Below are 26250 nucleotides of genomic sequence, written 5' to 3'. Positions count from 1 at the left end.
GCCAATTTCTCCCTTTTGGAATGGGAATGTTTACCCAATGCCTATACACCTATTGTATCTTGGAAGTAACTAACTTGTTTATTTTACAGGCTCATAGGTGGAAGGGATTTGTCTTGTCTCAGATGAAACTTTGGACTTTTGAGTTAAATCTGGCAAAGGTCAAGATTTTGGGGGATTGCTGAGAAAGTATGATTCTATTTTGCAATGTGAGGACATGAGATTTGGGAGGGGCCAGGAGAAGAATTATATAGTTTGGATAGTTTTCCCTGCCCAAATCTCATGTTGAAATGTAATCCCCAATCTTGGAGATGGGGCCTGGTGGGAGGTATTTCGGTCATGGGGGTGCATCTCTCATGAATGGCTTGGGCCATCCCCTGGGTGATGAGTGAGCTCTCCAGTTGAGTTCACATGAGATCTGATCATTTAAAAGTGTGTGGCACCTCCCCCACCACTTGCTCCTGCATTTACCATGTGAAGTACAAGCTCTCATTTTGCCTCCTGCCATGAGTTAAAGCTTCCGGAGCCCTTCCTGTACAGCCTGCAGAAATGTGAGCCAATTAAACCCTTTTCTTATAAATTATCCAGTCTTGGGTATTTCTTTATAGCAATGCAAGAATGTCCTAATACATCTGGTATCCCTTATTTCTGAGCATTGGTTTACCTCGATGACTCTGTGCTTTCTTTAATGTTATACTACCTTCCATTGCAGGACTTCTGTTTAGACTAACGCCTATGCCTGCACTCCAACTCAAGATTAGGAAAATTCCCATCTCCACTAACTTAGCATAACGTACTTCCCATTCATAGCATTTATGGCAATTATCAGTGATTGAATTCATAATTGGGAATATTTGATTCACATCCGTCTTTCTTATAAAATTCAAATACAACGAAGACAGGTAAAATGTCACTTCAGTTCACCACTGTATCCTGCATCTAATGTACCAACACACATTAACTACTTAATACATGCTGAAATAAATTAAAACCTATATATATATATATTTTAAATCGTGGACAAAATAAAAAAGCAAGCACATACTTTATTTAGAAAATAGAATAAAATAAAAGCAAGGAAGCAGACACAACTGCATATAAAAGGGAAAACAAAAGTGAAATAACCAAATAGGACTAAACATCTAAGTTGACCATTTTCATTGCTAAACTTTTGTGAAATTATCATTCAGTGCTTACACTAGACTATATGTTTTATATGCATTGTTTAACTTAATCTTCACAGCACTCTGTTATCAATGTTTTACAGATAAGAAAACTCAGGCTTATTGACGTTAATTGACTTATAAAACCATTAATAAGTTCTGGGCCATTTTGGCACCTGAACTTTCAAGCATTAATCAGAAATAAAAAGGTTAAGCTTCTCTGCAAAATAAAAAGATTCTCGGATTTGAGTTAAAAAAAGAAAAACAGGATGCAATCTATCTGCTGCTTACAGCAGATATGCCCAAAACAAGATGACACAGGTTAAATATAAATGGATAGGGTGAGGTTTATTAGGCAAAAACAAAGAGAAACATAGCAAAAGTTGAAGCATTAATATCAAGGTAGGTTTCAAGACAAAAATACAAAATGATACAAAGAAGGTCATTTTATATTAAAAACATAAACTATGTAAATACGAAAGACATGCACCTTTATAGGATGAATAATATATGTTCAAAATACAGAAACCACAAACTGCTCAACACACAATCATAATGGATGAAATTTTCATCTTTTGAATAAAGTAGATCAAATAAAAATAGTCATTGTTAAGTTGGTTTTTTGTCCTCTTCATAATGTTAACTATATCAAAAATGAGTATGTATTTACATTTTCAAAACATATCTAAGAGTATAAAGTAAAATATTAACTTCTTTAAATTCATCCTTGTCTTTATACATATCCGTTATTATAAGAGATTAATGGTCTTTTCAAATATTATTTTATACACGTACATGGATACATACATATCTATAATCGTTTTTAAGATAATGAACTTAATTATTATTTATTTATATTATTAATTAATTTTTTTTTTGAGATAGAGTTTCGCTCATTACCCAGGCTGGAATGCAATGGCGTGATCTCAGCTCATTGCAACCTCTGCCTCCCCGGTTCAAGTGATTCTCCTGCCTCAGCCTCCCGAGTAGCTGGGGTTACGGGCATGCGCCACCATACGCGGCTAATTTTTTTGTATTTTTAGTAGAGACAGGGTTTCGTCATGTTGGTCAAGCTGGTCTCAAACTTCTGACCTCAGGTGATCCACCTACTTTGGCCTCCTAAAGTACTGGGATTACAGCCGTAAGCCACAGCACCCAGCCCAAGATAATGGAGCTTAATTAAACTTAACTGAATTGTTTTAAGAAATATTTTTAAATGCAGAAAAAGAGAGTAGTATGATAAACATTCATTTTGCACCAAGAATAATTGACAATTGTTTTAAGTTAACATATTTATTTAAGTCTTTTGTTAATAACAAGATAGTCAAAGTTAAAGCATATTTTGATATGTATGGGGGTAAAGAAGGAAGGGAAGATATATTCAAAGTGTATATAAAATATACATGTAAATTCTAGAAAGTTTTTCAAACAGTGGGTGGTAGTCAGCACTGAAGTGTTGGAATGGAAATGTAAGTGGAGGTGGGATTGAAACAGGCTGTTGCTGTAACACTGTTTTTCTTAATCATAAGAATGATTTAATTTTATAGTTTCTCAAAATACCCAAGGGAGGAACATAAACTCCTATATATAACACGACTCTTTTTAAACATATATATCTATAAATGCTTGGGGTGACAGGAAACACTGAAAATAAATTTACCAAAGAGTTATTTTAGCCATTCAGTACTTATTGCTGGGTGGTGGAATTATTGTTGACTTTGTTCTTAATATACTTCTGCGTTTTCCAAATTATCTACCATAAGCAATTATATTCTGATTGTAAAATGCTACAGATGAAAAACTAGAAATAAACATTAAAATTATTTAAAAGGTTTAGTTCACTAACAATCCTGGTAATGTTGCATTGATACTAGGATACTCAACACAACAGATTTGGTCACAACTAAAACTTTTTAGAGCTCTCCACTTACTCATTTCCAATTGTGTATGATCAATTTCTACGGTCTATTACATTCACAGCCGGTGCAATTGTAAATTGGTACCACCTTTCGGAAAGCAATTGGCTCTATATATCTTTAAAATCTTAAAGTTATTTAAAAAGCCTTATGCCCTTTACCCCAGAACTGTCGCTTTCCAAAAATTTTCCTAAAGGGGGAAATTCGAAATAAGAAAAACAATACACAGGTTGAGCATTGTAACTTATATATAATAAAGTTGGGGAAATTAGAGAAAGGTTAAATTACAGTGCATTTATTCAACAGAATACTCCGTCATTTGTAACAATGACTATGAAACAAAATAGAAAAATACTCACGTTAGGTTAAATGAAGAAAACATACGTATCTATGGTGGATCACAATATGAAAATTTAATACTTCTAGGTAGAAGAAGAGAAACAGAATATGAAAAACTAAAAAGTCTTTAGGGGTAGGAGGACGTGAGCAGATCTCTAAATAACCTTGAGATCAATGGAAACAGTGTATAGATTTTTAGGTTTACTTATAAGCTGCTGATCTTATTTTAAGATCCTTCAGTATATGTTATCAAAAAGTGTTTGCTTTTCTTGCAAACGCCCCAAGTTTGGGAACTATGCAAGTTGAAGCCAATGCATTACTGTACTTTTTATAATGCACTTGAAGTTTTACTAGCTGTTCCAAGAGTGGTGTACTGAGTATTGATAAATCGTTTAAGTGGAGGCTCACATGAAATATTAACAATTACCCCAGGGCTTTAGAGCAATTGTGATCAATTCTGGCACAGCATCAGATCCATAATTTTCTTTGCTACTCTGATTTCTACGTTTTTTGTATTTTCAAAGTAATGTGACCGCAACTGTTAAGTTATTAAAATTGCTCCTGAGATGAGGGCACTCGAGACACAAACACACGGAGAGGTTCGTCCGCTATTCCTCTCCTCATTTACTAAGCTCACACGTCTACCCTGAGGATTTGGAAACACTGTACGATTGTGCACTTACTGTGCACTTATCCCTTAGTGCTAAGGGGTAAACAGATACCCACCGGGCTGTCTAAGGCGCACCCTCAAGGCAAGGAAGAAGGGTGCTGGGTCGCAGGGGATGAGAGGGCGGGGCGGCCACTTTGCTGCAGGAGATACCCAAAGCCAGTGAGCACTGAGGAAGTCAGAAGAGAATTGTCAGTCTCTCGGACACCTTCATTTTCTGCCCCCGGAAATTTCTCCTCCGCTGTTGTCTGGGCTCCACTTCCGACCCCCAGTTGCTACCAGCTGTAGTCCGACCTATCGTGGCCCAGGCTAGTGCCAGCCTCCCGCCGCTACCTCCGCCTCGTCCCTTCTCCTCTGCGCCTGCGCGACCGGAAAATTCGCGAAGGTTCCTGAAACGCAACAGATCGTATCCGGAAGCCGGTAGCCGCCTCAGTCGTCAGACCGGTGCTAGCGACACGGGAGTGGCTAACGCATCCTCTTGCCGTTCCCGGTGTTTGGGCCTTGCCTGTGACGGTGGGAAAAGAAAATGGCCTTGCTGTGCTACAACCGGGGCTGCGGTCAGCGCTTCGATCCTGAGACCAATTCCGACGGTAAGAGGAACGCGCCGCCAGCCTTCCCTCCCCTCCACCTCATCAGCGGGGGAGGCCCTTTGGGCCGGAGGGTGTCCGCGGATCTCCTGCAGCCGTCCTCGCGCGGCCCCAGGTCCATGCCCTTCCTGGGCCTCCCTTGGCTGCCCGCGCAGCCCGCCGACCGCCCCTCTGTTGCGCCGCGTTCCCTTGGCGAGCGCCCGGCCCCAGCGCCTGACTGTCCTCTGCCACTGCGGAGACGCTCCCCTGGATCCACGTGTTTCCCCCGTAGTCCCCGCACTCCTTTTAAGTCGCCTGGAATTTAGAACGAACACCTTTCTCCTCGGGCCCTTCAGTCTCTGGGGAAGCAAAAATTAACGAGGTACTGGTGAGCTTGCTTTGTAGTTCCCGAGGTAGTGATGGCTGTGATTGCCTGCGCGAGAGGGAGAGGTGGCCGGGATGAGCAGCGGGTTGTCCTAGCATGTAAGCGCTGCCTTGTAGAAGTTTGTGTTCAGTCGATCCGCTGTTACAAACCTCTTACAGGTGTTCTTGGTAAGGGACATTACTCTGTATCTTCACGCTGTTTTGATAGGTTCATCCTGGTGGTACGTTAGTTATCTTTTTATTACTAGCGGCATTTGTTGTTGTTCTTGTGGCCTCCACGTTTTACTACCATGCCTACTCCAGTATAAAATGAGTGAATGTCATCTACAGCACCTAGATGTCGAGTTAAGGATCCAAAGCGAAAGTGACTATTAGGTGAAGGACGGGAAATGATCAGTGAATTGAAATTTTGATTGACAAAGAAGTGAGATGATTCCTTGCGTATCGTGAGAAGTGACAACACGTTTTCAGATTGAACTAGCATTTAGTTTATATTTTCTGCATGCCAGCCATTATTGCTTTATCTTATTTAATCTTCATAACCACCCTGGGACGCATGTAATGTTAATTAGACCCATTTGATAGAGAAGCTCAGTTCAATGAGGTTGTATTAATAACATCCTTCATTATTGTGGAGGAGATGAAAACTGATGCCTTTTGAACTCTTCACCTCTGAGATGTTTGAAATACTTATTTTTGGCACACAGGTAAATTGATAGCGTTATTTAAAATAAGACCATTGATACAGAGTTTTAAGGAAAAGGAAAATCCAACCTATGCAATACTCAAGTTACCGCCACTGACATTTTTATGACGCAAATATGATGCTACTCAAGAGGAAAATTGTGAGATTTCAGTCGATGACAAAATCGAGAAACGATTTTAAAGCCCTTTGGTGTTGGCAGCCTATGTAAAACATTAATTGCACTTACGTCTGCAGATATTCTACTTTAATATAGAATACAGGGGAAAGACTGACGCTTTGCTTATGAGACAATAAAGTTCAGGGGCGATAGTCATTTGTTGGAAGTCTGTATCCATGTGTGAATTGGTGCAGTGCCTGGGAAACAGAAAGCGACCAGGAAAACCGTCTCAAAACTTGGGTGGTCAGCAGTACTAGTTACAGCAGAGAAATTCCAATAAGTATATTTACTTTAGCAAAATGACGGTTTTTTTAGAGACTTAGAATAAATTTTTCAAGTAAACTGATTGAGTGAATGGAAGGAGAAGAAAATGGAGATACGGAGTAGGAGACAAGAACTAAATAGAAAGGTTGATTAGGAGGTTTTTTAGGAAGAGGTTTGACCTTGTACAGTTGACATAAGTTAAAAGAGGTAAATCACAAGCAAGTTCCATTTTGCGTAAGCCAGATGTTGGATCTGTCATCTTTAAATATTTCTTAATGTACACTAAATGCTTTTTTTCTCGGGGCTGTGGCATAATTACCGTGCTCGTTGACTTACAGTCTCATGATTTTTTTTTTCCCCCTAGAGACAGAAATTAGACTCCCTTTTGAGCTGATAGAACGTTTTAACTTGTAACTGAAGTTAAAGGGTGTTTAAGGGAGACACAGTTGGTAACTTACATATGTTAAACACTTATTCTAGAATAAACACAGCTTCACAAACGGTATTTTTTTAATCGACGTATACGAGGAAAACTGAAGGAACTACTAGCGAGTAGCTCAGTGAGAAATTTAGCCAGGGTCAGACCCAATGTTAGAAGCCCTGGACACTTAACCACTGCTACTGTCTTGTAGCTTCTCACCCATAAAATATTAATTTTGCCAAAACTCTTAAAACGGATAAAGGATGGATATTAAAGAAAGAATGAAGAATGTCCATTTGCTTGTTACTTCTTGTTTTTGAAAGCAGTGGCTTTCCAATTGTGTTCATGTTAGTTGTATGGTTCAGATCTGACTCATTCCTGCTGCCATGCTGCCAAAATTGACTTATTGTGACATTTTATGCCTCTGACTCTGTTATACATTGCGTTTATGTTTCTGACTACTTTAAATTTGGTGTTTGAAAATACTGGATCTATTCTCTACTTCCATTCCCCTCTCAACTTCATGTCCTTCTGCATACCCATTTCTACTTCCAACCTCCTTTTTCAGCCCTTAATTCCACAACTACCCTTAATTAATAACATCTTTCTGATCCCACGGATTTACTTACTGTATCAGGAAGATACCTAACACTTTCTACATTAGCTAGTATCTATGCAGCACATGGTTACTAAGGAAGCTAGTAACGGGGTAGGGAGATTTCTGTGAGCACCAGTAGTAAATTTTGAGGCAACACCAGGAAGCAGGTGATAAGAGCAAGGGTGTCCAATCTTTTGGCTTCCCTGTGCGACATTGGAAGAAGAGGAATTATCTGGGCCACATTGGAAGAAGAATAATTGGGTCACATATGAAATACACTAACACTAATGATAGCTGATGAGCTTAAAAGAAAACAAAAACAAAATTCATAATGTTTTAAGACAGTTTACGAAATTTGTGTTGGGCTACATTCAGAGTTGTCTGGGGCGGCATGTTGGACAAGGTTGTTGTAGAGCATTGAAAGCTAAATAGACTTGAAAGGTTGAAAGATAGTCTTTTAAGCAGATTGCAGAGGGATGAAGCTGACTGTTACCTGATTTTTAAAAATATAGTACTCCATCTTGCAAATTGCTGAGAGCAGCTCGGTCGTGGAGACCCTAACCCGGTGGTGCTAGAGGAATTAAAGACACACACACAGAAATATATAGTAAGGAGTGGGAAATCAGGGGTCTCACAGCCTTAATGCTGAGAGCCTCCAATGGAGATTTACTAAAAGTATTCCTTACGGGGAAATAAAGGGATGGGCTCTGGCTAGTTATCTGCAGCATGAACATGTCCTTAAGGCACATATGGCTCATGCTATTGTTTGTGGTTTAAGAATGCCTTAAGTGTTTTTCCGCCCTGGGTGGGACAGTTGTTCCTTGCCCTCATTCAGGTAGACTCTCAGCCTTCTAGCCTGGGCATCAAAGCCGTCACGAGCATGTCACAGTGCTGCAGAGATTTTGTTGATGGCCAGTTTTGGGGCCAGTTTATGGCCAGATTTGGGGGCCTGTTCCCAACACAAATTGTAATAAACCCATTTACATAAGAGAAGTAAAGATTGATGGTGTAGTGGGGAGGGAAGTATAGAATAACACCCAGTGAGAATCTAGAAAATAGGCTGTAGAACTTGAGAGTTTTTTTTGTTTATTTTTTTTAAGATGGAGTCTTGCTCTGTCGCCTAGGCTGTAGTGCGGTGGCATGATCTTGACTCACTGCAAACTCTGCTTCCCAAGTTCAAGCGATTCTCCTGTCTCAGACTCCCGAGTAGCTGGGACTACAGGCATGCACTACCACGCCCGGCTAATTTTTGTATTTTTAGTAGACACGGGGTTTCACCATGTTGGCTAGGCTGGTCTCGTACTCCTGACCTCAGGTGATCTGCCTACCTCAGCCTCCCAAAGTGCTGGGATTACAGTCATGAGCCACCAGGCCCACCTAGACTTCTATTTTTTTTTTTAATTAAAAAATAAACTTTAATGTTGAAAATGCACACTTGGGGAAGGCAGAAAGATCACACACAAGGCTGTCACTTCGCACTTGGAAGGGTTGCACAGTGGCCAGGCAGAGGCGCTCCTCACTTTTCAGACAGGGCTGCCGCCAGGCAGAGGCACTCCTCAGTTCCCAGACTGGGCGGGGGCGGGGCAGAGGAGCTCCTCACTTCCCAAACAGGGCAGGGGCCAGGCAGAGGCTCCCTAGTCTTCTTTTTAGTGAGGTTTGTACCTAGGAATGACTGTGTCTAGGAAAGTTAAATTACCAATTAGATACTGCAAAAAATCTTTACAGTATTTAAAATGTTGAGCCTGTTATTACAAAATGTCTTTAAGGGAATCTCTTGTGAAACCTTTATGGATGAATGCACTTAAGAATACTTCAAGTTTGATAGTATATTTGTAAAAGCAGGTTTGAAAAATGATGGTCAAAATTTGGGGGTTTGAAGTTTTGGTACTAAACAAATTTTACTACCAAGATTAGGGGAATATAAAATATAATTGTTATACATAAACAATTCTGTATTTTTGTCCTTAGTCATCATATGCTTGAATTAGAATTTTTAATACTATTTTAATATAGTACACTTTGTGCTGCACGTCAAACTCAATCATTTGTACCTTTTTAAGGTACTTGCGTTTGGAAAAAGGATTAAAGGTTAACACCTTAAGGAGATGATCATGTATATATTTTTCTTCATTATAAAGAGTGGTACTTTTTTTTTTTCTCTGTTTTCTCCAGATGCTTGCACATACCACCCAGGTGTTCCGGTCTTTCACGATGCATTAAAGGTAGGAACTATATTTTCATTTTTTTCATATCTGTTTTTCTCAGCTAGTGACTTTCTTCTTAATGACCTTTGCGGGGGAGGTGCTTTAAGCGTATACTCCACTAAAGACAAAGAAAAGACAGTAGATGATGATCTTAAGGTCTTTTCCAGTTATAAAATTGTATTTTAATTCTGGGTTTTTTTTTTTTTTTTTTTGAGATGGAGTTTCACTGTGTTGCCCAGGTGGAGTGCAGTGGTGCGATCTCAGCTCACTACAACGTCCGCCTCCTGGGTTCAAGCCATTCTGCCTCAGCCTCCTGAGGAGCCGGGATTACAGGCGCCTGCCACCATGCCCAGCTAATTTTTGTATTTTTAGTGGAGACAGGGTTTCATCATGTTGGTCAGGCTGGTCTCGAACTCCTGACCTCAGATGATCCACCTGCCTCATCCTCCCAAAGTGCTGGGATTACCATGCCTGGTCTTAATTTTCATTTTCTACACCCATTTCTTCACTTTTCTAATTTTGAGGGAAAATAGAGTGGTTGTATTGAATCTCAGTCTGTCACTACTGGCTAATAACAGCTCTGAATTTTAGAAAAGATTCTTATAAACATTTAGTGCCAATCTCGGGACAGACATGTGAGTTTTCCAGCTATACTTCTTGGATGTTCTGGAGAATTGGTGGAATGTTGTTTGACTAGATTTTTGCTGGTCATCTTTTTAAAATTCATGATAATATGATACATGAGTTTCCTTTGTATATCTCAAAAGATGATGCTGTGGTAGGGCTGCCATGGTTTTAGGTTCTACTTCTTTGGTTCTCAGGAACATAAGCAGTCTTAACATGTTTAAATATTGTTGGTGCCCTTTAAATGTCTAATTATACCTTCCAAAGAGTAGTTAGACTGTTTGGGCACTTCACTGTTAACACCACCAAATCTAACAAAAGATGTATTAGTCTGGTTAGTTCTGAGTGAGGAAAACAGAGAAGACATTCAGTAGGGCAAGTTGAGACCTTATTCCTCCATACATTTTTTTAGTTTTTACAAATCTTTGTTGTGGTGGAAACTGTGGTGCTGTGGAAATGTTTATTTTTCTTTTTGTGGAATTTTATTTTTCCTAGACTGCCATTTCTTCTGATATTTTTGTTTTACTGTGTCTTTTTCTTTTTTTCCCTATGCTGTTTTCCTCTTAGCTCTTAAAGGTAACCTTTGGCTGTTTTCTCTCATTCAGTTCATTCATTGGTTTTCTCAAATGTCACTTCTACGCCGATGGCTCTTACAACATATTTCTATTTATGTGTCTCATTGGCAACATCAAACCAGTTTCTAGTGTGTACCGTTTATTCCAAAAGTAGTCTGCCTCTCAACTTTACTGCTCCTAGTAATGATACTACTGACTTTCTGATCATTTGGTCCATTGCCCGTTTTTTCTCTTACCGCATTGTTAATCACTCCAAGTCTTAATGAATTCACTTTGAAGTATTTTTGCTTCTCTCTCTTTTGCAGTTGTAGTGTTTATTGTGGTCTCTATTTTATAACCATTTCTTAAAGTCCTAGACTTTCCAAGATCATTGGATTTCACAGTCCAGAAGATTTCAGACAAAATGCATATACATCAATACAGGGATACTAGTTGACCAAGTAAGAAGTTAAACATTGCATTGACAAAAGAAATACTATTTTAATATTAGAAGGGGCATATTCAGAGAAAAGGACAATCTTGCTGAAAAAAGACAATTAGCAACCTTATATTCACATAACTTAAATTTATCTTTCCTTTTCTCATTGTACTGAAGACTAGCATAGAATCCAGATTGGCATTTGGGAATAGCTGGCCTGTATTGTATTTTACATGTGTGTATCACAGTATCTGACATAATTTAGTACATGATTAAGACAGTAAAACTTTTATAGAATAACTTTTCTGTTGACTATATTATTGATGCTATTTAAACCCTATATTTAAGGTTGTAGTAATTGATCTACATCTCAATTCGGATTAAAAGATAATTAAATTTCAAAATAAAGGAAAATTTGAATTATAGGATATTTGAAATTACCTTTAAAAAAAAGGAACCTACAGGTGCATATTATGAGAAAAATCACTACCAAATTTTTATGCAGTATTTTGAAAATCAGCGAGGTCCAGGCGGATGTGTGCAAAGTTGCGTCTTAATCTGAATTTAGTCCCAAATCTTAATCTGAAGTTCCAAGTTTTGAGATTTTGCATTTTTGTTTCCCTATTCTCTATAAACATTGGAATTTAGAGATAATTATTAAAGCCATTTTTTGGTAAACTACTTGATAGTTTGTTCAAAAATCACAAATACTAATAGTTTCTCTGTCTTTTTGCTTCTCACTGAAAAGATCACCTTCAAAGGCCTAATAGTGCTTTGGCTGCTGTGTTAATTAATCTTTGTTGTTCTGAAAATAGAATGCTTATTGTGAAATTAAAAGTAACTAAAGATAGTTACTATCTTTAACTTAATAGATTTTAAAAGTAAAATACCTATACTTATTTTGAATATTCTTTAAACATGATAGTTTTAGGAATTATAACATGTTTTTCTTCTAAAAAGCAGACACGATTGTTGAAAAGAGAAACAGTTTTTGTTTTATAAAGGTGCTTCCCTTGATGATAGGGCATAGCACAAATCACTTTAACATTGGTTAATTGGTTTTTTAAAAATCAAAGATTAATATTCATTTTACTTGATTAGGTGAATTATATGCAACACTGAAATTTTGTGCTCTATACGCAAGTTACTGCAGGATTCAAGTAGATAAGTGCAAGTAGAGGGTTTTAGTGGGTCGTGTTTCTCATGCAAATAGAGTTTTTAGTTTCCTTCTCTTGTTTTTCATAGGGTTGGTCTTGCTGTAAGAGAAGAACAACTGATTTTTCTGATTTCTTAAGCATTGTAGTAAGTACTAATTATTTTTTCTAGATTATCTTCCTAAAAATACATGTTATAGAAAGCTTCAGATTTGAGGAGTCTGATTTCTGATATAGATTGATTGGTCTTCATCAACTTGCAGATAACACCTTTCAAAAAGCAGCTCATCTCCCTTCCACAGCTTGTAAAATAAAGAATCTGTTTTGGAAATTAACGTTTTAAGGTATCAGTTACCTGCTTATCATTTTAGGTTTGTTCTTTCTGTTGTGTTGAAAGAACATCAATGAGAAAGTGGTAAGCAACAATTTAAAGCCTTTTCAGTTAGGAACGGTAAAGTTTTATCTAAGATGCTGTTGAAATATTTTACATACCACTTTTATATAAAACCACTTTATATACCACTAAGAAAACTAAAGCTACTAACAAACTGATAATGCTATTGATTGTATCATTTCAGAGGTGTTAAAGAGTATGTATAATTCAGTAGAATGTAGTAGAAAAGTAGCTAACGTTTGTTGAATGTTATCACCTGCCAAATGTGCCAGACATTTTATTATTTAACTCTCTCAGAAAATATCTTACCTGACATTACCTCCATTTTACAAATGAGGAGATGGAGGTTTAAAAAGATTATCTTGCTTAAGGTCATATAACTAATAAGTATGTTGAGAACTAGGTCTCAAATTGAGGCCTTTCGAGTAACAGATTTTTCTGTATAACTATTTTTTACAGTTCTTTGTGAGATTCTCCAGAATTCTTCTGTAAACAAGAGGTTTATGCCATATTTTTAATAGAATAAGTAGATGTTTATGAAGTGTAATTCAAAGACTTTTTAAAAAAGCCGTCATTCAGAGATTCAGCAAATATGGCAAATTTGGAGTTCTGTTTTTTATTTCTTAAAATCAATGTATTGAAACTGGAGAAAACATGAAATAGAATCAGTATCAATAAATAACTGAAAAGATAATATTTCTATCATGAAATGTAAAATAGATAGCTCTTAATGAATTATCTTTCACTAACAGGGCTGTACAAAAGGTAGACATAATAGTGAGAAGCCACCTGAGCCAGTCAAACCTGAAGTCAAGACTACTGAGAAGAAGGAGCTATCTGAATTAAAACCCAAATTTCAGGAACACATCATTCAAGCCCCTAAGCCAGTAGAAGCAATAAAAAGACCAAGGTATACTTTATACAGTTACATATTTTTGTCACACTTGAATAGTAGCACTTGTGCATGGTACTTTCCTTTATGATTTAGCATGATACCATTTGTAGCTACTATGTAGGCCACCAAGCTTTGAACCATTTGGTTTCTCCCTTAAATCTGCCTTTAATTTTTATTTCTTTTCAACTTGAGAGCATGTACACAATATAACTACATAACAGATTTGCATATTGTACTGTCATAATTACAGGGACATGTATCATCAGGGTAGGGAAGTCACATTTTTCTTGTGCCTTAGAGTGCATCTTTTTCACTGTGGCATGGTAAAATTCTTTGAAGCAGTTTTCCTTTTCATGGCATGAGTTTGAAGTAGAAAATAATGCAGAGGCCTAATCATCCATATCCATCTTTACTTTCAGATGCCTGAAAACTACCGTTAATCTCATTACTACTGGTCAATTTTTAATGCATTTGATTTAGATGACATATTTGTGAAAGTAGTCTTAAAAAAGCGTTTGCTCATTGTGCAATAGAGTTGTACAGATTCTTCATACTTGCCTTCTGATAACCAGACTCTGTATTCCCACACATGTATATTGAGTACCTTTGTTGAACCAGGTCTTCGTGCTACACTTGAGTACTAAATTGTTTTAGAAGCAAACTACAGGACTTAAAAAAAGGTGATTTTTTTTTTTTTTTTTTTTTTGGCTGCAAGTAGGCACTTATTGTAATTTTTATTCATGCTATGAACTCATGATTTTCCCTTTACTCTCCTTTGATCCTACTTAAATAAATTTATAGAGTATTGAATAATATAGAACCAAGATAAGAACCCTAAGAGACTTTAGATGTTTATTTGTTCATTAGCACTCTGAGTACATATTATTGCTAAGGAAACTACTCAGGATGATTTTATTCTCTCTCCATCTTCATAGTTAGAGGAGACCATTGAATGCTTTGGCCAGTTTAGCAGTTAGAAAAATAATTGGGAAAAGACAAAACTTCAGTCATGGCTCATTCTTAATCTCTTTAGTAATATAATACAGTCTGTACTATAATAGTATGAGTTAATTTTTTCTTTAAATGATGGGCTGTTATTTTACTTAAAGGGCAGTGAGAGGCCAGGCACTGTGGCTCAAGCCCATAATCCAGCACTTTGAGAAGCCTAGGAGGGAGGATCCTTTGAGCCTAGGAGTTTGAGAACCAATCTGAAAGAGATCCTGTCTCTCCAAGAAAAAATAAATTAGCTGGGTTTGGTGGTGTGCTCATGTAGTTGCAGCTACTCAGGCTGAGGCAGGAGGATCTTGAGATTGACTTTTTGAAAAAAAAGGACAAAGGCAGTGAGATGAGAAAAACTAAATATTTTATCCTAAATTCATTTGGTGGTATTATAACAATTATGAGGATATAAGTTTTTACATACTTTTTTTTTTTTAAGAAGAAAAGTCCCTCTCTTACCCAGGCTGTAATGCAGTGGCATTATAGCTCACTGCAGCCTTGAACTCCTGGGCTCAAGCCATCCTCCTCCCTAACCCTCCCCGGAACTATAGGTGTATGCTACTATGACTGTATTAGTCCATTTTCACAGTTACGAAGAAACACCCGAGACTAAGTGATTTATAAAGAAAAAGAGGTTTAATGAACTCACAGTTCCATATGGCTGGGGAGGCCTCACAATCATGGCAGAAGGTAGAGCGAGTAATAAAGGAATGTTTTACATGGTGGCAGGCAAGAAAAAAACCATCAGAACTTCTGAGACTTATTCACTATCATGAGAACAGCGTGGGAAAAAGGCATCCCCATGATCCAGTTACCTCCCACCAGGTCCGTCACACACCATGTGGAGATTATGGGAGCTAGAATTCAAGATGAGATTTGGTTGGTGACACAGGGAAACCATATCAGTGACTGACTAATATTTTTTATTTTTTTGCGGAGACAGGGTTCCACTTTGTTGCCCAGGCTTCAAGCAGTCCTCTTGCCTCAGCCTCCCAAAGTGTTGGGATTATGGGCATAAGCGACCATGCCTTGCCTATGTACTTCTAAAATGCCTCTTTTGTCAGTTTTTTCATTGCGGATATAGAATGAATAGCCTACGATTTTTATTTTTATTGCTGTGTTTATTATGTTTAATACTTATTTATTGAGTGGACTTAAATAAATTATGTATACAACACTTAGCCATTATGAAATGTTAGAAGATGTTGTTTTTTAAACCCTACTGAAATTGCCTTGCAATACGATTATATCTGAATTTACAGATCCATATGCCAGTGTCCACATAAATTATCTCCACTGGTAGAAGTGAGTATGGATTCACTTAGAACTTACTTATATTTCATGTTTATTATGTGCTCAGCATTGAGCTTGGGCATGGGATGTAAAAGTACATTATGGTCCCTTCCTCAGCATTACTCATCTTGAAAACCTTGGATTCCTGGTCTTTATTCCCTTCTCGTTAGTGCAACTGATTAATACTTAAATATGCTGACAATAGCGTGATTATTTGAGACTTACTATTCTAATATAATAATATAAGGAGCTTTTCTGTTAAGACAGAATGTAGATACATTGTAACAATTATTTATAAAATACCTTCTTTTAACCTTTTAATGGGAATCATTTGATACACAAAGCATTTGGCTTCTCAGAAAGCTTTTAAGGTTATTAATTTGGAGTACAAAGAAATATTTTGGTATATTAATAATGGTAATAAGGTTTCAAAATTCTCCAGCCCAGATGAACCAATGACAAATTTGGAATTAAAAATATCTGCCTCCCTAAAACAAGCACTTGATAAACTTAAACTGTCATCAGGGAATGAAGAAAATAAGAAAGGTAAGATTTTATTTTGTTTTATTGTTAATTATTTTCTGGTACAGTTAAGCAGTTATCCAAAAGAGAGAATAGTAGTTTACTGCATATAAATAGGGAAAAGTCGCACATTGTAGTTAAGAAACTTTTTCTTCTAAATGTCAGATATGATAAACTACAAATACTTCAGAACCTAATAGGTTAATTCCATATGTCTTTATTCAAAACGAGAACCTATATTAAATTTTTTTTCTTTTATGGTTCATTTTTTTTTAAGAATCAGCTAAATTTCTTTGATATTTTTAAATGTTTTCTTGTACATTATACAAAATATATTCACTATTCTCTGACTTTATACCTGGTACCATGGGAGGAAAACACCCTTTCATGATTTATTTTACAAAGTTAAGATACTGGATATAACATTTTGTTATGGAAAAAATTGTGTCCTGCGTTGTTGAAGACACCAGGTCCTCAAAAGAAGAAGAAATGTGTCATATATCAATTTGGGGATATAAGCAAATCCTAGTCACAGTCGTTTTCTAAAAAGTATTGTTTTCTGGAAAAACCTACTTTTTAAGAATGATGCCACAGCAAAGTTCTATTTTAACTTTTTAATTTGATTTTTTTTTCTTCGTTACAGAAGAAGACAATGATGAAATTAAGATTGGGACCTCATGTAAGAATGGAGGGTGTTCAAAGGTATATATCACAAGATTTGTGATGTGTTATGAAGTAAAATTTTAATTTTGAGGAAAGTGCAGTTTGCTGACTCAATTCAACAAACATTTGCATGCATATTATATATTGAACATTATGCTGGGGACTAGGGCTACAATCATGGATAAGAGACTCTGTCTGAGTAGCATCATGTCCAGTAGAATAATGAAAATAAGTAATTCCAATTCACTTAACATTTACTGAGCACATATTATGTGCCAGACATTTTATGGGCTGGAGACATAGTATCAAACAAAGCAAACATGTCTGTTCTTATGGAGCTGATATTCTAGAATGGGGAGAAGAGCAACAAATAGGTAGTTAGATATTACAAAATCAGGATGATAGGAAGAAAATAAAACATACTAAGGAGTGCTTATCAGCAAAGCCCTTCTTGACATAGTAACACTAAATCAGAAATCTTCATGTTGCACTGGATGGATTATGTAAACCTGGGTGAAGAGTGTTTTGGATGCAGTAACATGAGCAGAGGCTTTAGAACTTGGCTATTCAAGGAATAACAAGGTCTGTGGAGCTTGGGCAAGGGTAGCAGGTAAGAGAGGTAGACAGAATTATGGTGGTTCTTTTAAGCCATGATGAGGTATTTGGGCTTTATTCTAAGTATTAGGAGAAGCTATTACTTGCTTTAGGGAAGGGTTTTAGAAAGATTCTGTGACTAGTGAATGGTAAATACATGGTGATGCAGCAGGAGTGGAATTGGAAGAAGAGAAACCAGCTAGGATGCTATTGTGGAAGACCAGACAGTGGGATTGGAGAGTAGTTTGTTGAGAAGTGATTACATGTGGGATGCGGTCAAACATACCAGTAAGCCATTTTCCTGCCTCTTGCTACTTGATATAAAACTTGCATATCCTCCAACATTTCTTCTCCCTCTCCTTTTTTGTCCATCGCTCTTATCACTTTATATTACTTATTTTGTATACTTATTTTATTTCTGAGCTATACCATCTAACCCTCATGCTGAGTAAAAGTTGTGAGGATAGGGATTTTTTTTCTTTGTTGTATCTTGAATGCTTAGAACAGTGCGTGTAGAATGAATGATAGAATTTGAAAGTACAGAAAGTACAGATGGTTCCGAACTTACCATGGTGTAACTTAAGATTTTTTTTGACTTAACAATGGTATTATCAGGCTATAACCACATTGTAAGCAAAGGAGCATCTGCCTGTATTAGCAGGATTTGCTAATGGATTCGATGTGAAGGGAATTCAAGCATCTGGGTGATTGGTGACACCATTAACCAGCAAGGTGAAAATGGGGTGGGGGCAGGTTTATACTTTTTCCTCATGTTAAATTTTAGATCACTTAAGGAATGGAGATACAATTGTATTTACATGTATATGAGGTAGAAGTAGTAGATAAAAGGGAATTAGTAATTACTGGATTGGGGAAGGCAGTGCAAATGGTAGGGTAATAGAGGAAGATCAAGGAGAAGGTATCAGATGTGTTTTGAAAAGTGAATGACAGGGAAAACAGAGAAAGGGTATTTCAAGCGTAAGTAATAGCAGAAGTATAGAGAAAATTATGTAATGGTACAAATTTGCTGCTGTGGAATTGAGATTAATAGAGATAAGTAGACCTGGCCAGATCCTAAAAGGGTTTAGTGGTGCAGGGAAGTTAGATTGTACGTTAGAGTGTGGAGGCCATTGAAATTGAATAATTTTTTAGTCTTTTTCATTGAAATATAACATTGAAGTTTGTTAAAGGATATACAAATATAAATTTATAGCTCAAGGGATTTTCACAAAGTTAAACACACCAGCAATGCAGAGCACTCCTTATGTGTTTTCTCATTCATTGTCTTCCTCAAATGTTTTTCTGTCAGTCAACATAGGTTTTTTCTGTTTCTGAGTTTAATGTAAAAATAACCATAGAATATGTACTTGTTTTCATCATCTTCTGCATAATAATGCTTGTTTTATTTATCTTTGTTGCATGTAGCTTTAGTTTTGTTTTTTTATTTCTTTAAGGTATGTCATTATTTGAATGTGCCACAACTAATTTCTACTTTATATTGTCCTTTAATTTTAAAAAATTGTTTTTAATAATGCTATTATGAACATTCTTTTTGAGATGGAGTTTCACTCTTGTAACCCACCCTGGAGTACAATGGTAGGCTCTCGGCTCACTGCAACCTCCGCCTCCCGGGTTCAAGCGATTCTTCTGTTTCAGCCTCCTGAGTAGCTGGGTTTACAGGCGCCCACCACCATGCCTGACTAATTTTTGTATTTTTACTAGAGACAAGGTTTCACCATGTTGGCCAGGCTGGTCTCAAACTCCTGAACCTCAGGTGATCCACCCGCCTCGGCCTCCCAAAGTGCTGGAATTACAGGCGTGAAGCCACCGCAGCTGACCTATTATGAACATTCTTGTGCATGACTTTTGTGACATATATACACATTTCCATTTCTAGTATTTTGGATTTTTTTTTTAATTTTGGCACATGTGCATTATACTTACCAGTTAGTTCAGCATCCCTAATCTGAAATGCTCCAATGAGCATTTTCTTTAACTGTCATGTTGGCTCTCAAAAAGTTAACAGATTTTTGGAGCATTTGAAATTTTGGATTAGGTATGCCCACCTGTACATCTTTAGCATTAACAGATACTTCCACATAGTTTTCCAAGGTGGTTGTATTTGTTTACATTTCTACCAGCAGTATGTGAGGCTAGTTCAACTTGTCCTACGGTTTGTTAACATTTTGTTATACGAGTTTTTTTTGTTTTTGTTTTTGTTTTTTTGTATTTTAACCATTCTAGTGTGTGTATAGTGTTTTCATCATGGTTTTGATTTGTACTTCCCTAATGATGACTGCTTTTATGTATGTTTATTAGCCATTTGTATATCCTCTTGTGAAGTGTGCAGAATCTTTTACCTATCTCTAATGTCTCTTGCTTCCCAATTTGTAAGAATTCTTTATATATTTTAGCTGTGACTCTTATCAGAAATTCTATGCTTTTTCACTGTCTTAATGACGACTTTGATAAACACAGGCTTTTTAATTTTAACAAAATCCAATTTGTCCATCATTTTGTTTATGACTAGTGCTTTCCATGTTCTATTTAAGAAATCGTTGCTTACGTCAGGGCTGTGAGTGTTTTCTCATATGGAGGCACATTTAAATATGTAAATGACCTGGAACTGATTATTGTATAAGGTGTGACATGGATGTAATTAAAGAACTTTAAACAAAAGGGTGATAGTAATTTGATAATTAGATAGTAGAAAATAGAAGTCGAAGGCTGAGAAATAGTAGAAACCTGTTAGTATAGTCTGATTGCTTAAAACCTGCTAGCTTATGAGGAAGATTAACAAATTAATATATTCAAGTCAAATTGATGAGATTTCATTATAGACTGCCTATGGGTGGAGGGAGAGGAGATGCTGAAGAGAAACGAATGGATTTTGCTTTGAGAAACTGAGTCTGTACGGTGCCATCAAATAATATGGGGAAAAGAATGGACTGTGGGGGCAATAGCATTAAGTTTAGTAGATGCTAACATACTGAGTTTTTGTTTTTGTGAAATATCTTAAGGAGAAATACACATCTAATACTGTACTTTGGATTTATAAAAGATAAACACAGAATTTTATTTTCTGTTTGTAGGTAGTGCTATAAATACAAAAATAGAAAATATACTACTGGCTACATCCATGTTTTATTAACATAATTTTTTGTGAATTCATCTGTAGAGCCTCCATCTACAGCAGCAATGGGGCCCGGATCTTCCAGACAAACCCTGGATATATATATAGGTCTGCAGCTCATTTTACCCTTTATAGGGATAAGAAATCACCATCACTCTAGAACTTCCAGAATTGCTTATTAGATTTGTCATATTATTTGACAATACTTACATGGAGTTTACTGTACACATAAGTCATGCAGTAACTGTATTTTTATTGAGAGTATTAATCCCTTGGTTTCAACATTGTTTTCGAAATTAGTAACTAAGTAAGTACTTGAATATGATTGGATGGGATCTCATACTCAAAAGGCTGAAAGCATCTTAATATGACTTTCTCAAAGGAACCTAAAACTTAACCAAGTCCAAAAGGGAATCATTTTTCATTTTTTAACAGAATGGCGTGGGATGGATTTATGAATTTTCTAGGTAATTGTCATTTAAGTATTTTGCAAAGTTCGTAGAGGTCACCAATACTGCAAATATGTATGAGATGTAACTGTGAGATACGCAGCTAATTTTTTTTCTCTTTGTTTCTTTTTTAGACATACCAGGGTCTAGAGAGTCTAGAAGAAGTCTGTGTATATCATTCTGGAGTACCTATTTTCCATGAGGGGTAACTTATGCATGACTTATTAAAATAGTTTATGGTAGAATTTAGAAAGTTAAACCTTTCTGTCTTTAAACATTGTTTGCCATGCAGTGTTATTAGGCATTTTACTTACATTGTCATTAACATCTTCACAATAGCCTACACAAACACAGGGGTTTGTATGTTGTGTGTTTATACATGAGAAAACAGAAACAAGGTTACAGTTCTTAAGTGGTCATTGTGATATAAACCGCCTGTTTTTCTTTATATCCTGTATTTAAAAGTGATGCTCTCTATTTGGGCTAAATGTTTTGTTTGAAGGACTGTCCTACACATTGCAGGGCATTTAGAATTTTGGGCCCTGGGGCACTAAGACAACATCATCCCAAGAAGACCCATACTTTTCCGCATCCTGCAGTTGAGAGCCTCTCTTCTGTATTATGCTCTAGTTTATAGAAATGCAGCACTGTGTAAAAATCTTCCACTGTTTCCACATTCTTCCTGATATACTGTACATTCATTTTTAGTAACTTAGACACTTGTAAAATGCTAGAGTTGTACACTTACTGGCTTATTAAAAATCAGATTTATCCCTAAAATACTTGTGGATTTAATTGATTGTGAGATTTTATTTCTGAAGTTTTTCTGTGATAATTTAAAGGATGAAATACTGGAGCTGTTGTAGAAGAAAAACTTCTGATTTTAATACATTCTTAGCCCAAGAGGGCTGTACAAAAGGGAAACACATGTGGACTAAAAAAGATGCTGTAAGTAACTCTTCCAAAAATAGCACACTGGGTTTATATTCATCTGAGTCGTTTTTTAAAGATTTGAAATTATTCTGTCTTTAGATTAAAAAAAAAAGTTTTCTTTTTTGCACCATAGAGCTTTGATGTGACTACGAAATAAAATGAATCTGAGTCAAGCTGCCAGTGTACTGCCTTTTGAGCAAAATAGCCATTGTCTGTTTTGATGCAAGCATGTGAGGTTTTGTGAAATACTTAAGCCTGACAAAATTGAAGAATTTTTGTCTTCTTTAGTTAATAAAATTAGCTCCATGGCCTCTTCCTACTTTTTGTTTTTTAAAAATTACTTTTCTGTGAATTTGATGACGTTAAACGTTTAGACCTCTGTTATTCTTTTGGCCACTTAAAACTTCAATCATTTACAGATGCACAAACAGTCCATCTAGTGGCCAGAGAGGAGGATTGCAGTCTTGTTTCAGTGGAATTCTTTTGAATGCCTCTGCTTGCTAATGGGATATTTATCAAAAGGGGGGAAAAAAGCATCATTTCCTACTTCCCTGGACAGCTTTTTAAAAAGACTTGGGGGCTATGCAAATAATTTCCCAAAACCCCATTAAATTGTAAGAGGATGAGTAACTTACTGCTCAATAAGTTTTTGTCTGTTAGCTATTGTTAATGTATTTTATAATGTATTAAATTTTCAAATTAATTTAGAGATTTCAATATTTTAGTCTTCTGTAGTTGCTGCCCCTCCCCCACTTTTTTTTCTCTTGAGACAGAGTCTCGCTCTGTCGCCCAGACGTGCAGTGCAGGCTCACTGCAACCTCCGCCTCCCGGGTTCAAGCAGTTCTCCTGCCTCAGCCTCCGTAGTAGCTGGGACTACAGGTGCGTACCACCATGCCCAGCTAATTTTTTGTATATTTAATAGAGACGGGTTTTCACCATCTTGGCTAGGCTGGTCTTGGACTCCTGACCTCGTGATCCACCCGCCTCGACCTCCAAAAGTGCTGGGATTATAGGCGTGAGCCACCGCGCCTGGCCCTAGTTGCTTTTTAATAACACATGGTTGGATATTATAAAAATACCCTGAAGTTATAAAAATTCATCTACCACAAAACTATCAGAAATGTTTTTAAATAAAAAGAGTGTATTTTTTATAGTCCAAAAGTTTGAAAATTTTAGTTTGAAAAAATAAAATGTTGTTTTCCATTATGTTAAATTTGGGAGTATAATCCTAGATAAAATGATGTAATTTCTCTTGTTTTTTAATGTATGCAGTTATCAAGTATTAAGTATCTAAGCTAGTAGCTAAGGGGAAAAATGTGAGTGATATATATAATTTAAATTTAATGTAATTTTATCAAAACGAAAATAGTACCTTTTACAACAGTAGTGTCTCAGTTTCCTGAATTATGTAACTAAATTGTTCTCATTTATATAACAAATCATCATTTGCCTCTATAAAAAAAATACTGGTAGGGCAGTATAGTATACTACTGGTATGTAAGGATTATTTTCATAATCAGAAAATCCAAAAATCATTTGTTCTTTATTAAAATGGGAAGAAAGTAATAACTGGTCAGATTTTTTTCTTAGATTCTGATTTGTAGAAAATAAATAAGGTTTCTAGTGCATGAGGTTAAGGTGTTGTCTGATTTATCCCAGTAAACAAATGTCTTTCATTTCAGTCTTCAAAGAATGTTTTGATGACAGTACTTAGTAGGTTACAGAATGTTAAATTGGATTAAATTTAGTAGGAGTTCTTAAATTGTCTTTTTAAATGTGTATCAATATTATGGCCCTGAAAGAAAAAAACAAAGGGAAGGAATAAGTGTGTTCTGAAATCATAAAATTTATGAAGAATCTTTGTACCATGATATATTTTCTTGTTTAAGCCTCTTGGGAAATATAGAAGTTTTTTGCCCTTAAACATTAAGTGCTTAGTTGTGCATGGTAGTTTTTTCTCAGATGGGTCAAATTCCTCTTTTTAAGAAATTAATTATGTGGCACTTTTTTAACTTAGAGTTTCTCTTACATTACAGGGGAAAAAAGTTGTTCCATGTAGACATGACTGGCATCAGACTGGAGGTGAAGTTACCATTTCAGTATATGCTAAAAACTCACTTCCAGAACTTAGCCGAGTAGAAGCAAATAGCACATTGGTAAGTACATCTTATAATTTTGGGTAAAAATTCTTTTCTATACATCATTCTTTATGTTACTGTAAAGTATTGTTTATATCTCAGCTGATTTGGGGGTAAGATTTTATAATGACTCCCGTTAAAAAAAATTAAATTACTTCTATGAAACTATTTTAAATGAAAATTTCTGTATAGTAGACTTACTGCTGAACCATTCTGGAGATACTGTAGTAGATTTATCAAGTAATATAGTACTTAGTTCTCAATATGAAACTTGAAGCCAGTTATTCTTTTTTGTCAGTGGCTTTTCTCATATGAAACAATACAGTATTGGCAGTTTCTTAAAATAGCTTAATTCATTTTTGTCAGTCTTATTTTTATAATCAGTGTTTGATAGCGTAAATCTTCAGTTTGAATTAGATCAATTAACTGTGTATATCTTTTTCAGTTAAATGTGCATATTGTATTTGAAGGAGAGAAGGAATTTGATCAAAATGTGAAATTATGGGGTGTAAGTATTGCAAATTTATAAGAATTTTTTTTCTGATAACTTAGATCATTTGTAGAATAAAAGACAATTCTTTAGTAAACATTGATGCAAAGTATAGATGTATAACTTAACAGTGTATCCTACCAAAAAGTTTAAGACTAGATATAAAAAAGGCCTTTAGAAGCTTGGATTTGGGATTATTGGCATAAGCAAGTCTAATGTTTTCCTCTGAGACTAATAAAACTACTGAGGTTTCTTGTAATTCTCTTTGATATGTTACAGGTGATTGATGTAAAGCGAAGTTATGTAACTATGACTGCAACAAAGATTGAAATCACTATGAGAAAAGCTGAACCGATGCAGTGGGCAAGCCTTGAACTGCCTGCAGCTAAAAAGCAGGAAAAACAGAAAGATGACACAACAGATTGAGTGGGAGATGGAAGGAAGGCTATTACATTATTTCAGAATTTTTAATACTGTGTGAAGTGGTGGCTTGCTGCTGTAATCTTTTGTTTTGTTGTTGTGTGACTGAATGTGGCATTTCAGGGTTAACATTAGGTTCTTAAAAGCCAAAGTCAGTCTGTCTTTTTGTGCCTCTCATCTTTCTTTTGTGTTATGTAAGATTGATTATTCATTTCTCCCTACTGGTAGGAACCATAGTTGTGTCCTATACTTGAAGAGGCTGGAAAGTAGCCCATAACCATAATTGCAGTATTTCTTTGTATTTCTCTGTTAAGCAAAGAAATATTAAGGAACTTTTTTTTATGTTTTTGTATTATTCCATAATTAGTAAAGCAAGATGAAATGTCAAATTTTAATCAGTTTTTTCATGGATTTGTGTTCTTACAGTACTTGAAAATATTTAAGGAAGAGATGAAGCTCTGCAGTTTTTTCTATGTGGGATGATTACTTTTTTAAGGAGGATTAATTATGAGGTAGTATAGTAACTAAAGGGGAATATATGAATTGTTTAACAAATTAGAATTTGTTTACAACTACTTGAATTTTTAAATTATGTCAAAACTTACATTACTTGCCAAGCAGTATGATGTAAGAGTATAGGAAACATAAATAAGATTACAGAGGTATCAATTTGGTTAAAATTCACCATTTTGTAAGACTAAGCAATAATCTTAACAACCTCTTTCCTGAATATTTAAATGTGTTTGTATGGTGTTATGACTAATTGTTACTGATTTAGAGACTAAGCCCTCTTAAAACCTTTAGTTAAATATAAAAAGAAATTATATATATCTTGCCTCCCTGATGGAAAACTATATAAAATTGTAGACTTAAAAGGTTTGTGGAAATACATTAGGATATCAGAAAACTAAATATATGGAGTTGCTTTATGACTATTACATGTTAAATAAAATAGCTTAATTGTTTTGGAGTTTTTTTTTAAAGTCATGAAGAGCTTCACAATTCTAGTGATACAATGTTGATTATATATTGTACTTTATATTAAATATAGGTAACACAGAATTAGATCGTTTGGATAGGTTTTGAGTTAGTGCAGAACTCAAGAAGGAAAATTAGGAAATATTCTGAAGGCCAGAACTCTGGAAGAACTTAGAAAGTTTGGGAATAAATTAAA

At 35.9% G+C, this 26250-nt stretch overlaps 1 protein-coding gene and 1 long non-coding RNA gene across 5 annotated transcripts; one reads left to right on the top strand and one right to left on the bottom strand.

Annotated features, from left to right (window-relative positions):
* Nucleotides 1–2437: 2437 nt before the first annotated feature.
* LOC134807368 (uncharacterized) lies at nt 2438–4452 on the bottom strand. The gene is made up of 2 exons (XR_010147626.1): nt 4142–4452; nt 2438–3498 (listed from the first exon to the last, which is right to left on the bottom strand). It is a non-coding gene; the product is annotated as an uncharacterized LOC134807368 (long non-coding RNA).
* Nucleotides 4453–4524: 72 nt separating this feature from the next.
* On the top strand, nt 4525–26046 carry CHORDC1 (cysteine and histidine rich domain containing 1). 4 transcript variants are annotated; one of them, NM_001246422.1, is given in 11 exon segments: nt 4525–4672; nt 9351–9400; nt 12245–12301; nt 13300–13457; nt 16177–16280; nt 16900–16958; nt 21230–21300; nt 21938–22043; nt 24065–24184; nt 24612–24674; nt 24936–26046. In NM_001246422.1, coding segments are annotated over 11 exon segments (999 nt in total). In that variant the 5' UTR covers nt 4525–4608; the 3' UTR covers nt 25083–26046.
* The last annotated feature ends 204 nt before the right edge of the window (nt 26047–26250 follow it).

The sequence above is a fragment of the Pan troglodytes genome, chromosome 9 (genome assembly GCF_028858775.2).
Source record: "Pan troglodytes isolate AG18354 chromosome 9, NHGRI_mPanTro3-v2.0_pri, whole genome shotgun sequence".
Classification (NCBI taxonomy): domain Eukaryota; kingdom Metazoa; phylum Chordata; class Mammalia; order Primates; family Hominidae; genus Pan; species Pan troglodytes.
The sequence above is the reverse complement of the archived record's forward strand: the minus strand, read 5'-3'. Positions and strand labels throughout refer to the sequence as shown.

Excerpts from the sequence above, each read along its gene's own strand:
- CHORDC1 (XM_016919870.4), top strand. The coding sequence starts at position 4,609 with ATGGCCTTGCTGTGCTACAACCGGGGCTGCGGTCAGCGCTTCGATCCT. Across the intron at positions 16,281-16,899 it reads GAATGAAGAAAATAAGAAAG|AAGAAGACAATGATGAAATT; the intron begins GTAAGATTTTAT and ends TCTTCGTTACAG. Across the intron at positions 21,301-21,937 it reads GTACCTATTTTCCATGAGGG|GATGAAATACTGGAGCTGTT; the intron begins GTAACTTATGCA and ends GATAATTTAAAG.